The following is a 16,564-nucleotide window of genomic DNA, read 5'->3' as shown; positions in this document are numbered from 1 at the left end:
TCATCTAAAGGAGTCATAACAGAATGGGACTTAATTACAGTGTCTGAGGAGGAATTAGTCCAAGAACTTAGCCATCAAAAGGTAATCGCTGCTAAAAGAATTATGACAAAAAAAGATGGAAATCTCATTCCAACTCGTTCCATCATTTTAACTTTTAGTACTCCTGATTTGCCATCCTCAGTAAAAGCTGGATATTTAAACTGCCGAATTCGACCATACATCCCGAATCCTCTTCGCTGTTTTAAATGCCAGAAATATGGCTATTCACAGCAGGCATGCAGAGGTGATGCCATCTGTCCTATTTGTGGAACAAAAGATCATACACAGGCAGATTGTCCAGCCACAATTCCCATTTGCCCCAACTGCAAAGGCAATCACCCCGCCTTTTCTAAATCATGTGAGATGTGGAAAACAGGTAGGACAATCCAAAAATACAAAGTAGAACATAAAGTCACATATCCTGAGGCATGCAGACAAATAATGTTGACCATGCCAAGTCCATCATATGCCTCTTGAACCCGAAGTTTTCATACAACTGCAATTCAAACAGATGTGTCAATACCGCCCAACGTCTCGCTAGCTAATTGGGTTAAAGCAACCTTGTCAACCACTGGAAAAGAAAATTCTAAAACTAAAACCAGCAATGCCACCAACACCCCAATTAGTATCCCAATTGATACTGTGACAGTCTCAAATGATGCAGAAAGATTGAAACCTAATAAAGACCCTAAGGAAACTGATCCACCAACCAACACTATGGAAGTGGATATACACCAAAATTATGAAGACCCTATCCTAGAACTCCATGCCAATGATACTATGGATACTGGACGCCCCTTATTCCCAAAAAAAGACCGAAAAAAAATGCCCTGCATGTAAAAAACAGTCAGATGAATCATCTTCAGCCAAACCAAAATAATGCCTAACATCATACAGTGGAATTGTAGAGGACTAAGCAGCCATTCTGATGACATAAGGGATTTAATCTCTCAGTTTAATCCCATAGGTATATGCCTACAGGAAACATTCTTGTCACCACAAGTTTCGCCGAAATTCTCAAATTTTATGATATACAGACGAGACAGAAGCCCAGAGTCTCCTGCCCGTGGAGGAGTAGCCATTCTTGTAAATACTAACGTACTGTCCAGACTGATCCAATTAAGAACCACCCTAGAAGCTGTGGCAGCTCGGATTGCAGTTGGTATTTCAGTTACCATTGTTTCGATTTATATTCCACTATCTCTATCACTTGCCCAATCAGAACTTGACAACCTCATTGCACAACTTCCAACTCCAATTTGTCTTTTCGGTGACTTTAATGGACACCATCCATTGTGGGGATCAGCTACAATGGACAGAAGAGGCAAGTTGATTGAGGAATTTATAAATAATAATGACCTAAATTTATTAAACTCTGGATCTTTTACCTACACCCACCTACCTACAGGATCTACTTCTCAAATTGACTTGTCAGTTTGCTCACCTTCCATCTTTCCAATCATGACATGGTCTGTATTAACCGATCCTTTTAACAGTGATCACTCTCCGATCATTTGCTCCTTACAAACAGGAGTAATACCAAATCCTGATCAACGATCCTCTTGGAAGTTTAAAAAGGCGAACTGGGATGGCTATTCTGCTCAAATACTTCTAGACAGACTTTACGTTAAAAAAGAACCTATTGATGATGTAAATACTTACATCACCAATCAGATTCTGACTGCAGCAAATACCTACATTCCAAAATCCAAGACATATCGCAATCACCGAAATCACTGGTGGAATGCAGATTGCTTCACTGCCAAACAGGGAAAAAACCAAGCTTGAAATAATTTCTGTAAGAATCCCACCACTAATAACCACATTGCTTATAAAAGGTTTAAAGCAAAAAGCAAGGCAAATTAGACGGAAAGCGAAACGAAACTCGTGGATCGCTTTTGCCTCAACAATCACAAAAGACACCGACACACGCCTCATCTGGAAAAAATACAGGCACTAAATGAGAAATTCGCTCGTATGCCCTCTCCAATACTTCATTGGAAAGGGAAAGACCTATCTACAGCTGAAGAAGTTGCTAATGCACTTGCTGAATCATTTGCTACAATCTCTGCTTCTGCCTCCTATGGGTCCACATTTCAGAACATCAAAGCTAGTGCAGAACGATATAAAATCAACTTTTTCACGCACCACTCTTTCCCGTACAACCAACCCTTTACATTCATAGAACTTCAAGAATCGTTAAACAGATCTTCAAACAGTGCTGCAGGCCCAGAGGCCGACCGGGCTAGCCGAGTGGGTAAAGTACCTGCCCGGCGACCCAAAGGTCACGGGTTCGATTCCTGCCTCGGGCTTGGATCAAAGTACTGCAAAAACCTTGGGAGGTGCAATATGGCCACAGAAGCCGATGCGCCAACAACTACCAAATCAAAAAAAAAAAAAAAAAAAAAATCAGGCCCAGATGGAGTTCATTATGTTATGCTGAAGCATTTAATTCAAGAAGATTTGAGTACCATGTTAATCTTTTATAATCGGATATTCTCCGAAAATGCCTATCCTTCTTCCTGGCGTCATTCTTTCATTATTGCCTTACCAAAACCAGGAAAAAATCATTCCTGTGTTGAAAACTATAGGCCAATATCTCTTACGAGCTGCCTGGGTAAAATTTTTGAAAGGATGGTTCACACTAGGCTTACTTACATCCTGGAGTCAAAAAATCTCCTTCCAGATCATCAGTATGGCTTTCGGAAGAATAGATCAAAGCTGGACATGCTTATCAAAGCCGAATCTCATATCCTCAATGCCTTTGTCATGAAACAACATCTAGTCGTGGTCAACCTAGATCTTGAAAAGGCATTTGACACTACATGGCGTCATGGGATTATTATGGACCTTTACCACTTGGGGTTTAGGGGCCATTTGCCGAAAATAATTCAAAATTTTCTGCAATTGCGTTCTTTTCAGATCCGATATAAAAATGTACTCTCTGCATCTCACATTCAGGAAGAAGGAGTCCCGCAGGGATCGATACTTAGTGCAACACTATTTTTAATCCGAGTTAGCAGCATAACACGAGACATCCCAAAAACTGTTGAAACTTACATGTACGCAGATGACCTTACAATTTCTTGTCAATCTCAAAGTATGAACACCATCGAACGGCAGCTCCAACTTGCCATTACCAAAATACAATCGGTGACTTCACGGAATGGCTACAGACTATCAGAAAAGAAATGCACTCTCACCCACTTTTGCAAGAAACGAGCTCTCCATCCCGATCCGGCAGTACAAATAAACAATATTCCAATCCCGCTTGTAAGAACCGTTAAATTCCTTGGAGTGATATTAGATAGCAAGCTGAACTTCCAAGCTCACATCTCTCATTTAAGAAATACATGTCTAAAGCATCTGAATATACTGCGATCAGTCTCGGCCATGTCATGGGGCGCTGATCGGTATACACTATTGCATCTTTATAGAACTTTAATCCAGTCATGGCTAGATTATTGTTGTCCGGTGTATGACTCTGCCACTACTTTACAATGTCTAAATATTGTCCAGCACAGTGCTCTCAGGACTGCGTTGGGCGCTTTTAGGACTTCTCCAATCCAGAGTCTCTATATCGAAGCACATGATCCTCCATTACATCTTCGTAGGAAATCATTACTGCTCCACTATGCTGCTAAGATCCAGAGTCTTCCATCTCACCCCAGTTGGGAGTATCTTTATAATACTCGGTGGAATTTGTTATATGACAGCAAGCCAAATGAAAATAGACCTGCTTCAATCAGGATTAAAGAGCTTTCTCAGAGTTGGAATATCAATTTAAGTGATATTTTTCAGGACACAACTGCATCTGTTCCACCTTGGACATACGTTTCTTCCTCCCACGATACACATTTGTTGGAGTGGGGAAAGAATACTGTACCTTCCTTTAATATCAGGCAGTTACACTTAGCTCACACTACTCTGAACTCCCATGCCTGTAAAGTCTATACTGACGGATCCAAAACAGCTAGTACGGTTGGTGCAGCTGCAGTTTTTCCTTCTCTAACGGTTACTGCCTCACTACCATTAGTCTGCAGCGTCTTCACAGCCGAATTATATGCCATCAAATTAGCACTCAGTAAAATTATTGAACTTTCCATCTCACCTGCCATAATTTACACTGCTCGCTCAGTGCTGTTTCTGCCATAAGGAAGAATTTTTCATCTTCTCATCCTACCTTGAAACACATTCATTCTCAGCTATTTTCCTGCAGTCTGTCTAATCAATCAATCAGTTTTTGCTGGATCCCTGGCCATTCTGGTATTCCAGGAAATGAAAGTGTGGATCTTGCAGCTAAAAATCCTCAACCAGCTGTCCCAGAACATCCTCAGGTTCCTTACACTGATTATAAGCCTGTTATTCACAAAGCAAGTTACGACAACTGGTCACAGATCTGGAAAAGTAACACCAACAATAAACTTTACCAGATAAAGCAAGAACCAAAGCTGTGGCTCTCAGGCTTTCGACAAAAGAGACGACAAAACACACTCATCATACTCATCTGTTCCTGCTACTGGGAGAAGATCCACCTCAGGGTTCATCCTGTGACAGTCAACTTACTGTTAGGCATTTCCTCTTTGATTGTCCCCTTTATATATTCAACCATACGGTCAAACACTTTTCAGTTGGTGTCTAGGCTGAACCTCTCACATGATTTAACTCATATCCTGGGAAATGAAGCAAACATAAAAGAACTTGTAATATATTTAAAACGTATTGGCCTATATAGGAGTATTTAATTTAACATCTACAGTGGTATATTTCGACTAAATAAACTATGAGCAGACACAATTTGGCCTCAGCAGCCCTTGTGTCGTTAAGCCAAATAACAATAACAACCCCTAGTTCTAGCATCGTTTATAAGCTTGAAAATTTCGTCCTCATTCATTTTCCTGATGCCTCTCAGAGACTTAAACACCTCAATCAAATCTCCTCTAAGGTGTCTAGTTTCCAAAATCTGCAACCCACATATTCGAAGTCTTTCTTCATAAGGGCGCCCTTTTGCCGATCTCACCAGGCGAGTTACCCGTCTTTGCACCCTTTCAAGAAGTTCGGTGTCTTTCTTTAGGTGTGGTCTAACAAAACTCTTATATAATGGGATTATCACGTCCCTATCTCTACTTGCAAAAGTTCGATAGATCATCAATAGGACACCATGGGCCTTCCTTGCAACCTGTTTACAATGTTCAGAGAATTTCATGTCTGACCGTATTGTAATACCCAAGTCCCTTTCCTCCAGTACTGGGTTTAGTTGAACTCCACCAAGTGAATAAGTTATTTTGGGATTACTGTTTCCCAGGTGTAATACCTTACACTTTGTTGGATTAAAGCATAGCTGCCATTTTTCTGACTATTCCTGAAGTCTATCTAGGTCTCTCTGAAGAAGCTCAGCTTGACAGTGATCATTAACTACTCTACCAATTTTAACATCATCTGCAAATTTAGACATCATACCCTCTATCCCTTCATCGATGTCATTTATGAAAATTAAAAACAGCAGTGGTCCTAATACTGAATCCTTGGGGAACCCCACTTCTTACATCAACCCAATCTCAGGAATAGACATTTATCACAACTCTCTGCCTCCTGCCTTGAAGCCATCCTGCTATCCAAGGATTTTCCCAATGATTCCAACCTGTTCCAGCTTATAAAGCAACCTCTTATGTGGGACTGAGTCAAAAGCTTTTCTGAAATCTAAATAAACAATGTCGAAATTATTCCCTAAATCCAGCTCGTGAGTGACCCTTTCAAAATAGCGAACCAGATTTGTTAAACATGATTTTCCCTTTACAAAACCATGCTGAGTATCCTTGAGAATTTGAATTCTATCCAAATGATCCTGAATTCCACCCTTGATCGTTGCCTCCATGATTTTCCCTACCACTGAAGTCAGACTGACAGGTTGATAATTTCCCACTTCACTCTTAGAGTGAAGTGGGAAATTATGTATGGGAGATACATTGGCACTTTTCCAATCCAAAGGAATCTCCCCAGAGTCTAGTGATGCTCACATAATTAGCCTCAATGGTTCAATGCCCTCACTTGCCACCTCCCTTAAGATTATAGGGTATATTCCATCAACTCCAGGAGCCTTACTGGCCTGTAGGCTCGAAAGTTTTTTCATTAAATAATCTTGCGAAATTTCAATATCATTAATTACATATTTTTCATTTGTAAATATCGATGCAAAATAACTGTTGAGTTCATCTGCAATGGCAGCTGGTGTATTTAATACTATCCCCTTTCCCTTACGTAAAGGTCCGATCTGGTTTGTCCTGCTCTTCTTGACATTTATATATGTGAAGAATTCCTTATCACATATGATTACATCCTTATATATAATAAGGATGTAATCATAGAAGTTACTAGGCTTTTTATACTAAGAGATGCTGTTGAAGGCTTAGACCTAAATAGTTATTAAATAAACTGTGACTCATGGCAAAGAAGAAAAATGTATGGGATGCATACAAATTATTGGGTGATACAGATTTTTTTTTTTTTATGAAACCCCCAAACACGAGAGGTATTAGAACCTATAGTACTTAGTACCATGCATGGGTTGGAGGTTGAGAAGATGAAAGAAGATATTTGTTGACATTAGACTTGAACTTCTGTAGACTAATTTTCAGGAAATACTTATGAAGGAAGGTTGTTCCAGAAAACGGCAGTTGAATGAATAAAGGAGGAAGATGAAAAGTGAGTTCTGTGAGTTTGAAGTTGAACAGTAAATGGATGTTGGCTGGTGGCGGCACATGTTCGGACTGTTTTGAAAGAGAGAGAGAGAGAGCGGGAATTATAGAAGCCAATTCAGAAGAACAGTGTCCATGTAAGTATCTGTAAAAAAGCCATGCAGCAGAAACAGAACGTCATGAGACAGCTCGAGTGGAGAGACTCTGTTAGTTATGAGTCATTAATTAACCTAACTGCCCTCTTCTGAATGGAATCTAGAAGCCTGAGAGAGGTTTTAGGGGCACTGCCCAAAATGTGGGAACAATATTCCACGGTAGAGCGGATTTGCGATTTGTACAGATTAAACAGCGGTTTGGAAGAAAAGTAACGCCGAGAGCAAAAGAGAAAACCAAGTTTTGTAGAAGGAAACAATATTTATAATGTGCTTGTGCCAAGAGAGATTAGAAGTCAGGGTAATCCCCAAAAGAGCTATATCATCTTGCCTGTAAATTAGAGTGTCATGAAAGATAAGCATAGGAGCAGAAGAATCCTTTTTGCGACATATAAATTGTCTTTGCCCCACTGGAGAATTACCTGGAGATCAGCATTTAAGGAATTGGTAGCAGATATTCGAGAAGTTGAAGCTGTTTGTTTAAGCAGGGCAAGGTTTCTCAAACTGGAAAGTGCAATGCAATGTGCTATCATCAGCAAAACTATGGATAGGATTTGCAGACAATGGACGAAGGTCATTAATATACCAGAGGAAAAGAGTGGCGGAAAGAACTGAACCTTGGGGGACCAGCATTAGTGGAGAAGTTAAAAGACAGGGAGCCATCTAACATCACCCTCAGTGATGTTAGATGGCTCCCTGTTTTCTCAGAGAGAAAACTGCATAACCAATTACAAAAAAATAGTTAGCAAACCATAAGATGGAAGCTTGTTTAGAAGACCTTTATGCCAAATACGATCGAAAACCTTTAAGATGTCAAGAGCAACTGCTTGTGTTTCACCGAACTTTTCCATTGAATTTGTCCATAAATGGATAACGTAAGTCAGAATATCACAAGTGGATCAACACTGATGGACTCCATACTAGCGATTGTTGATCAGACAGAAGGTTTCTAGATGGTTTAAGAGTTGGTGATTAATTGATTTCTCCATTACTTTAGAAAGAGTAGAAGTAATTGCAATGGGACAATAATTGGAGGAATTTATCACCTTTTTTTAGGAACTGGCTGGATATGAGCAAATTTCCAAGCAGAAGGAAAAACACCTTTGGAATTAGAAAATGAAAAAGGCAGCAAAGAACAGGAATAAGTTCAGGAGCACAAGTTTTGAGAACAAGTGGAGGCCTTGAATGGGTTCAGCATGCTGAATTCTGATGGGATCCTTCCACTTGTTCAGATTACGAACCTAAGGGGGCATAAATTCAAATTAAAGAAAGGACAGATGTAGAATAGATGTGCAGAAATTTGCCTTTAGCCAGCAGGTGGTTAATTGCTGGAACAAACTTCCATCTGTCGTTGTGGAAGTTGATAGGTTGAATAAATTTAAGGAGGAACTGGACAGGCATTTGGAGGAAATGGTGTGATTTTTTTTTTTTTTTTGGCTGATGCTGCATAAGCTCATACGCTTGCTTTCTTGCATCACATGCCACTACTACTACTACTACTAATACCATCAGAACCTGGAGGTTTCTTAGCATCAATTCGTCCAAATCCTTCTGACATTCTTTTTACGAAAGACCACAGGAGACATTGAATGTGGTGTGCTGGGAATAGTGGGAGATGTTTTACCAAGATCATTAATACATGAGTTGGTAGAAAACTGGGACACTAGCAGGTCAGCTTTATCCTTGGCTAAAGTGACAACAGAACCATCTGGTTTTGACAGAGGTGGGAGCAAAAGTGCAGCCAATAGCTTTGGCAAGAGACCAGAATGCTACCATTAGGGCAAGATGCAAGTTTTCTACTCTTAGCCTGTTCAAAATCTAGTTTGGACTGATTAATAATTGCTTTACAGTTGTTGTGAGCTCTGTGTAGGCAGAAAATGAAACTGAAGAATTGGAAACAAGCCAATTACAATATACAACATTCTTCTCTTGAACAGCGTTAGCATATTTATTGGAAAACTAAAGTTTAGATAAAGGGTGAGGTTTTAAGGTGGAATGTGGAATAAAGGATTCCATTCCTACAAGAATAATTTCACTGACATGATCTGAGCAAATGTTGACATCAGAAGTTTTGGAACAGTAATCAAACCAAGGGAAAGGAGAAAAGAAATCTTGCAGGTCATCCCATTTTGCATTCTTGTAATGCCAAACAACACGAGGTTCAGAATAGATATGATATAAAGGCTCCATTGGAGAAGAGACAATCACCAAGTTGTGTGATCTGAGGTGCCTAAAGGACAACTCACTTCGACCGTGTACTTAGAAAGGTTGTTTGTGAGAAAAAGATCAAGCACGTTTGATATGGTTAGGATTGTCTAGTATTCTTATAGGTAAATGAACAATCTGTGCAAGGTCATTAGTAATTGCAAAAGCCTAAACATCTCGACTAGCTGGGTCTGTTTGACTAGAAAAAGGAAGCCAGTTGGAGTTGTGAACATTAAAATCACCAAGGGAAAATTACCTCACTGTTAGGAAAGTTAGACTGGAGAAAGAAGTTGAAAAGAGAGGAAGTCAAAGAGTTCCAAGTGATTAATGGAGTTGGGAGAACAGTTGAGACAACAGATGAATTTGACAGAATGAGGTAGAGAGAGATTTTAACTAGAGAAGATAGAAAAGAGGAGATTCCAAATTACCAAGTCTCTGACAGGGAATATCGGAGCGAACCTTGCACAAGTAACACCTTTAAGGCGAAAAGAATCATACAGCAAATAATTTGGGCAACTGAGATGAGTAGTGGTTGAATCAACCGAGAACTGAGATTCTGTCAGAAAAAGTAAATGGGGTTTGGTAGATTGTAAATGGAAATGGACATCACTGAGATTAGAACTGAGACCACGTATATTTGTGAAATGAACTAGGATGTGTTTGGAGGTTTAGATCTTTTCTCAGATAAGCTTGTTCTATTAGTTTGACAATTCGTGGGGGGGGGACATTCTGTATGAAGTAATGAAATTTTTGGATATGGCGTATACATGGTAAGAATATACCCAGATCCTCGAAGTAGCATGGCCTTGACAATGCACCCCGCACACACACTACTTGGACTCCCTCCAGCCATTGTCTGGCAGAGTAGAGGTAGCAGGATTATACACTGGCTGATACAGAAGCCTCCTAGGACCGGACCGAACCAATAGGTTCTGTCCGGAGTACTAACTAGCAGCCAGCCTGCGAACACTGTTTTAGAGCTGTACCCTCGAAATATAAGGAAGTTTGGATCTTGCCATGGTGTTCTTCATAACCTCAAAAGACATCAATCATGATGGAAGAGATGGGGAGGGATGGCCAGATCTTAGCTCTGGAGACTAAACATGGGCTCCACCACTTCAAGCCTCCAATGCCTACAGTAGATATAAACTATTCTGCAATCAAGTCATAAAGGAGGTTAGGGAAGGTAAATTAGATTATGAGAAGTCTCTGGCAAAGAACGTTAACATAATCAGAAAAGACTTCTTTACTTATATAAACGGTAGGAGAGAGGAGATAAACCACATTGGTCCACTAGATATGAATAGTTTAACTGTTAATCATCCTGCTCAGGTTGCTGGTAAACTGAATAGGCATTTTGCATCTACATTCACACATGAGGAATTTTTTAGGAATGGGGATGCCAGATGAGTATCAGGGAGCTGAATGATTTTTGTGATAACAGCGAGAAAATTGGAAGAGAAAAAGTTAAACATAAAAAAAGGCACCTGTGGTGGAGGGGGGAACTATCCAGTTATATTAAAGGAGGTGGGAAAAGAAATAAGTAAACCTTTAGCCATGATTATAAAATCATTTTTAGTTTCAGGTAAGGTCCAATGGACTGGAGGCGTTCGAATTCCCAGTTCACAAAGAGGGCGCCTCCATAGCCAGGTGGGAAGGAGCAGCAGTGCGTAGCACACACTTCTTGATTAGATCGGGGTTCGAGCCCGCCACCACCAAATACGGAGGATGCGGAAAGGTCATGGAATGATCACCGCATATCCCGGAGCAATATGGCCTTAGTTGGTAATGCTCCTAAAAACCAAATAACAACAACAGTTCACAAAGAGGAATCAGAGTTGATACGAGTAATTACAGACCCATTAGCTTGACATCTGTTCCAGAGAAAATAATGAAATTCTCTGTTAAAGATGCAATGCAGGGCTGTATAGACAGGAATGCATCATACTGCAGTCACAGAATGGATTTGTTAAGAGACAATCTTGTCTGACCAGTCTGGCTGGATACTATGACAGAGTAACAAAGGAACTGGATGAAAAAAATTTTGATATCATGCAGTTATATTATAGAAAATTTTTTGATACTGTTGCAAGTACTGCTATACAAACTGGAGCATTTGGCAATAAGAACAAGTTACTGCTGTGGATAAAAGGATGGACCAGTGTTATCAGTGTAGTCCCCTGAGGATTTGCTGCTGAACCCATTGTTATTTTCTGTATTTATTAATGATATATTAATAAATACAGAATAAAATGATAAAATGATATACATATTTGCCCTGTTTAAAAAAGTGTACTATTTATTTAATTTCTGATGTTATATATTTTCATTAAATAACTAAAACAACTGTTTTGTGTTTCTAACACTTTTCTTAGAAATTTATACGTGAAGGATGCCTACAGAAGTTATCCAGGAAAGGTTATCAACAAAGAATGTTTTTCCTTGTAAGTAATAGATTTTTGGTGCCTTTTAAAATATACACACAAGATATTATTGAAATGTATTTCAGTGCTCTTTTCAACCAACTTTTTAGATATTAGTCAGATAAACATATCTGTGTATGTAATTTTTTAATTATTTATTTTATTATTTTTTATGATAGTACTTTAGACTTGTCTGAGATAAGTGTGTTTACCAAATCTTTAGTTGGCAATGCTCTTAGTTTTTGAGAAATTAATTTTGAAAATTCTTCTTTTTTTTCACTTTAGGCTGAAAAAATTGTTTTGTATCTTTTGTCATACAAAAAAAAATATTATATCTCTGATTTTATGTTGTGAAATTTTCAGAGAAACAAGCTAAATAACTGGGTTTGATGATATTTTTTGTTGCTAAAAGTCAGAAAAGCTCATATTTGGTCCATGTGTCAGAAAAGCTCACATTTGGTCCATGTGTCAGAAAAGCTCACATTTGGTCTACTTTTTTTTCAAACCCAAATTTTCTTTGTAACCTATTTAAAACTAATACTGTATACTATGTATAATAAGTCTGTATAATATACTTATTATACAGTATAATATACTATTATACTGTATAATAAGTCTACAAATTAAATACAGATTTACAGACGTTCCTGAGAAATGCCGCGAATACCGAAAATGTGAATACTGAGTTATGGCTCCCATAGTAATAAAGGGGTTCCATTCCAAAGTATGAAATATATAAGAAAAACTAGTCTAAAATTTTGTCTATGTATGTATTATATGTACCTTCATAATATGACTATGTACATAGTGAAATGCAAGCATATGGCATCGAAATGAAAATAAGAAACAATTTAATATTAAATGTAATATTTATTAGAAATTTCATTCCAGCGCCTTTGCTAGCTAAAAAACTTATCCTGCTAGTGCTATCACCAGTTTTGCTAAAGTGTTGATAAAGTTGTTTTGCCTTTTCATGAATGATGAGTGAACTTAACGGAATTTTATTTTGAGTTCGGTCTTCTATCCACAGATTTAAAGCTTTTTCCATTTTTTCTAATTTAACATCACAAGTTACAGAACAAATTTTTGAAGCAATTAGCGCATTTTCATGGACACTACGGCAGATTTTTTCTTCCAATTTCTTGATTGATTGTACCGTTGACTCATTGATTTTATAATGTTTTGCCACTGAGAAGACACTTTCACCATTAGAAATTTTATCTAATAACTCAATTTTATTCGCTAATGTCATCACCTTCTTTGATCTTTTCACATTTCCCTTGTTATTCGTAGCCATATTTTTGTACAGGTTAGAAAGAACTTGTCCGCAATAAAATTACTTTCTTCCGTTAACACACTCGAAAAAGTCGGTTTTACACTGAAAACGGTAGATTTATCGTTTTTGTAAGCATATCAATTTATAAATTGATAAATTTATTCAATTTATAAGCATATAAATTAATTAAAAGCAAACGATGAAACCTTCCATGACAAGCGCATAACACATACTGAACAAGGATTAGCGAGAAACATCCACGCTCGCGATTTTGTCACCCCTCTTCCCCCCACCCACTGAGCGCTGTTTTGACCGGGAAAGATAATTTTAGCCACGCCCATGCTTTTTTATGGCAGAAAATGTTTACAGCGCCTTAAAATTTACATTTTTTTAGGTTTCATTTTATATTAAATCAGCGACCGCGAATATAGATACTGCGAATAGCGGGGATTTACTGTATTTGGTTTATAGAATGTGGAAAAATGAGGTAACTGGTTGATATTGGGGTCATTTACAGTCAACTGAGATATTCCTTTTCTACTCTTTTTTCAAACCCAAATTTCCTTTGTAACCTATTTAAAACTAATACTGTATACGTCTACAAATTAAATACAGACTTAATAATAAAAATAAAATAAAATAAATAACGGAATACTTATGGAACTGCCGAGACACCAATTTATAGAAATCCCTGTACCCTTCCAAGCATGGATTGAAAACTAGTTTTAAGAATTTTAACCACTGAAAAATTATAACTTTTGGTCATAGGGAAACCTGCATAAAATGATGACTGTCTGCACTATATGTTCATCATTCAAAAAAATAAATGTTATATAGCATGAAAAACATATTCACATTCATGTGCCTTTAAATTTAAGTTTCAAAATTCTAAAAGTTAGACATTAGTAAATTATGGGGGAGGGGTTTAATGGATTTGCTAAAGATAGGATGTTCATAAATAGCTAGTCAGCTGAGGATACCTTGAGTAAAGATTCTCTAATAATGGACTGGAAAAAGTGTGCATTTCCAAATAAATTCCATATTATAGATTTATTTATTTGTTTAATCAAAATCTATTTAATTTTATCTATTTATTTAATCAAAAATTACAAATTGAAATGATAGCACCATCACTTACTTTTCTTTAGAACAATAATATTAGTAAAATAATAAGAGGAGTTTACCTCAATATAGTACGTAGCACACTTCCGTATGAGATACCGTCCAGAAATTAAAACGGAAAAAACGAAAAAATCGACAACTTACCGGTACATTAGAGTAAAATATAAATAATTAAATAATCAATTTAAAACAATTAAAAATTGTTTTAATTTGATTTTTAATTGTTTTAAATTGATTTGAATTGTGTTGAATCGATTATTTAATTATTTATATTTTACTCTAATGTACCGGTAAGTTGTCGATTTTTTCGTTTTTTCCGTTTTAATTTCTGGAGGGTATCATACGGAAGTGTTCTATGTACTATATTGAGGTAAACGCCTCTTATTATTTTACTAATATTATTATCAACGTAGAACATATTGAGTATTACAGCTCTGATTCATACTATCTAATTAGAACAATAATAATGCAAACAATTTTCTTCCCCTCCCTCCTTTTTTTTTTTTTTTTTTTGGAACAAACAAATTAAGATAACAATAAAGATGTTACATGAAACATTTGAGATCATATTACTAAAATCTCAAATGCTTTTATTATTCCATTTGGTTGTGAGAACATAAACTTTGTTCTAGAAAAACTCCCTGAATGTAATATATAATTTCTACCGTTTGCTCTACTGTACTGTATAAAAACAAAGCAGTCTCTTCAAAATCATACAGTAGATGTTTGCCTGCACTACAGCAGCAGTGCCAACAATTGCAGGAAAAGGTGCTATTAGTGAAGCTGTACTATCAAAACAGCAACAATGCAGCTGCGGCTATCAGAAAATTCCAGCGTCAGAAGTGCATAAGCCGTGGACCTATGATTGTTTGTGCTGTCTGCAAAATGATTGCAAAATTTGAAGCAACAGGACATCTTGGTGTTCAACCAGGTAGAGGTCAAAAACAAGTGGATTTATCAAGTCAATCTCCATTTTGTAGTGCAAGTGTGCCAGCTGTTTCTCGTGAAGTGGACATGCCGTATTCCACTGTAAGGCTAGTAATGTGTCAGGTGTTGCGGTACTATCCTTACAAGATGCACATGCTACAGCAGCTAAAGCATGGTGATGCAGATATACATTTCACATACGCACTTCAGTTTCTGGTGCGAATGACAGTGGATATCACTTGGCCGTGGAACATCCTTTGGAGTGATGAAGCCCACTTCTGCTTAAATGGACAAGTGAATACGCACAACTGTCGCATTTGGGCACCAGAAAACCGTTGAGTTATCCAAGAAGTCCCATTGCATTCTCCAAAAGTGACAATGTGGTGTTGATTTACGGTTCCATTCATGATTAGGCCATATTTTTTTTGAACAGATAACACCGACTGACTCTGCACCTGTTCCGTCACTGGACAGCGATATTATGAAATGTTGACAAATTTCACAATACCGGAGCAGCAACAACGTGGATGGCTTCAGGATACCATATTCATGCAAGATGGTGCATTACCACATCCACCGTTGTATCCAAAGATTGCTAAGGCAACACTTTACAGATGAACGGGTCATCAGCCATTGTTTCCAGACATCTTGGCCACCCCAATCACTGGACCTGACTCCATTCGACTTCTGGGTGTGTGTTTTTTTGAAGAACCAGGTGTATCAGAAAGGATGTCAAACTCTGGCAGATCTGAAGGACAGCGTTGACGACATGTGCTGGCTATTCCAGTTGACATGTTACATTCTGCTGTATAAAATGCTGTTCTTCGAATGGAAACTGTTGTTGACCAAAATGGAGGACGCATTGAACAATTGTAGCGCTGTTCAAGTGATTTGTATTGCCACAGTGAAAAATTTTGTAACAAATTTTTTTTTTTTTTTCCAATAAATGGTGAGCGCATTGTTTATTGTACCTGTTGTCCAAATTTCTCTTTTGTACGAGCCTTAGAATTCACTCCGGAGCCCTCTACATGGGGATACTTTCATTTTAACAACCCTGTATTTATCATTGTGACTTTCAGTACAAAGTAATTGAATTGCATAAAATAATTAAATAGTTCTACCTGACTTCTTACACATTTTGAGTGTTTCCAACAAAAATTCATCATTATAGATAGATGCTGTATGATCTCCTTATGTTTGTTTGTTTTTTTGGTTTTTAGGAGCATTAGCAACTAAGGCCATATTGCTCCGGGATATGCGGTGGTCATTCCCTGACCTTTCCGCATCTTCCATATTTGGTGGTGATGGGCTCGAACCCCCGGTCTAATCGAGAAGCGTGTGCTAGGCACTGCTGCTCCTTCCTACCTGGCTACGGAGGCACCATGATCTCCTTATTGCCACTGAACAAAATGTTCTATATTTAAGGCTGTCATCAACTGAGAAAAGAAATTCGTAGAGGTTTTCCCAGTTACTAGTAATGCATGACATTTGCATTGTGATTAAATTTATAAGCACAATAACATGATCTAATATAACTTGATATCAGATATATTTTTCAAACCTGGGTTCCAAGTTGTTAAAAATTGCAACACTCTTTTGTAATCTAAAATACTAGTCCATCATTTTTAGACACCTGTTATACATAAATTCAAACTAAAGGAGAAATTATACATATACACAGTTATACATATTTTCTGCAATTAGAATGTGATTTTTTTACAAGGA

At 37.7% G+C, this 16,564-nt stretch overlaps 1 protein-coding gene across 4 annotated transcripts in view; it reads left to right on the top strand.

The window, feature by feature from the left end:
* The window catches only part of LOC150075997 (FERM, ARHGEF and pleckstrin domain-containing protein 2-like), a 582,027-nt gene that overhangs the window by 461,525 nt on the left and 103,938 nt on the right, over positions 1-16,564 (top strand). For all 4 annotated transcript variants that reach the window (XM_090387911.1, XM_090387910.1, XM_090387913.1 and 1 more), the window contains one exon: positions 11,467-11,535. In XM_090387911.1, coding sequence (XP_090244037.1) covers positions 11,467-11,535 — 69 coding nt within the window. The remainder of the gene's footprint in view (positions 1-11,466; positions 11,536-16,564) is intronic.

Source organism: Mastigoproctus giganteus, chromosome 13, assembly GCF_048544385.1.
Source record: "Mastigoproctus giganteus isolate SK-2022 chromosome 13, ASM4854438v1, whole genome shotgun sequence".
NCBI lineage: Eukaryota > Metazoa > Arthropoda > Arachnida > Uropygi > Thelyphonidae > Mastigoproctus > Mastigoproctus giganteus.
This window is presented reverse-complemented; position numbering and strand designations above follow the sequence as displayed.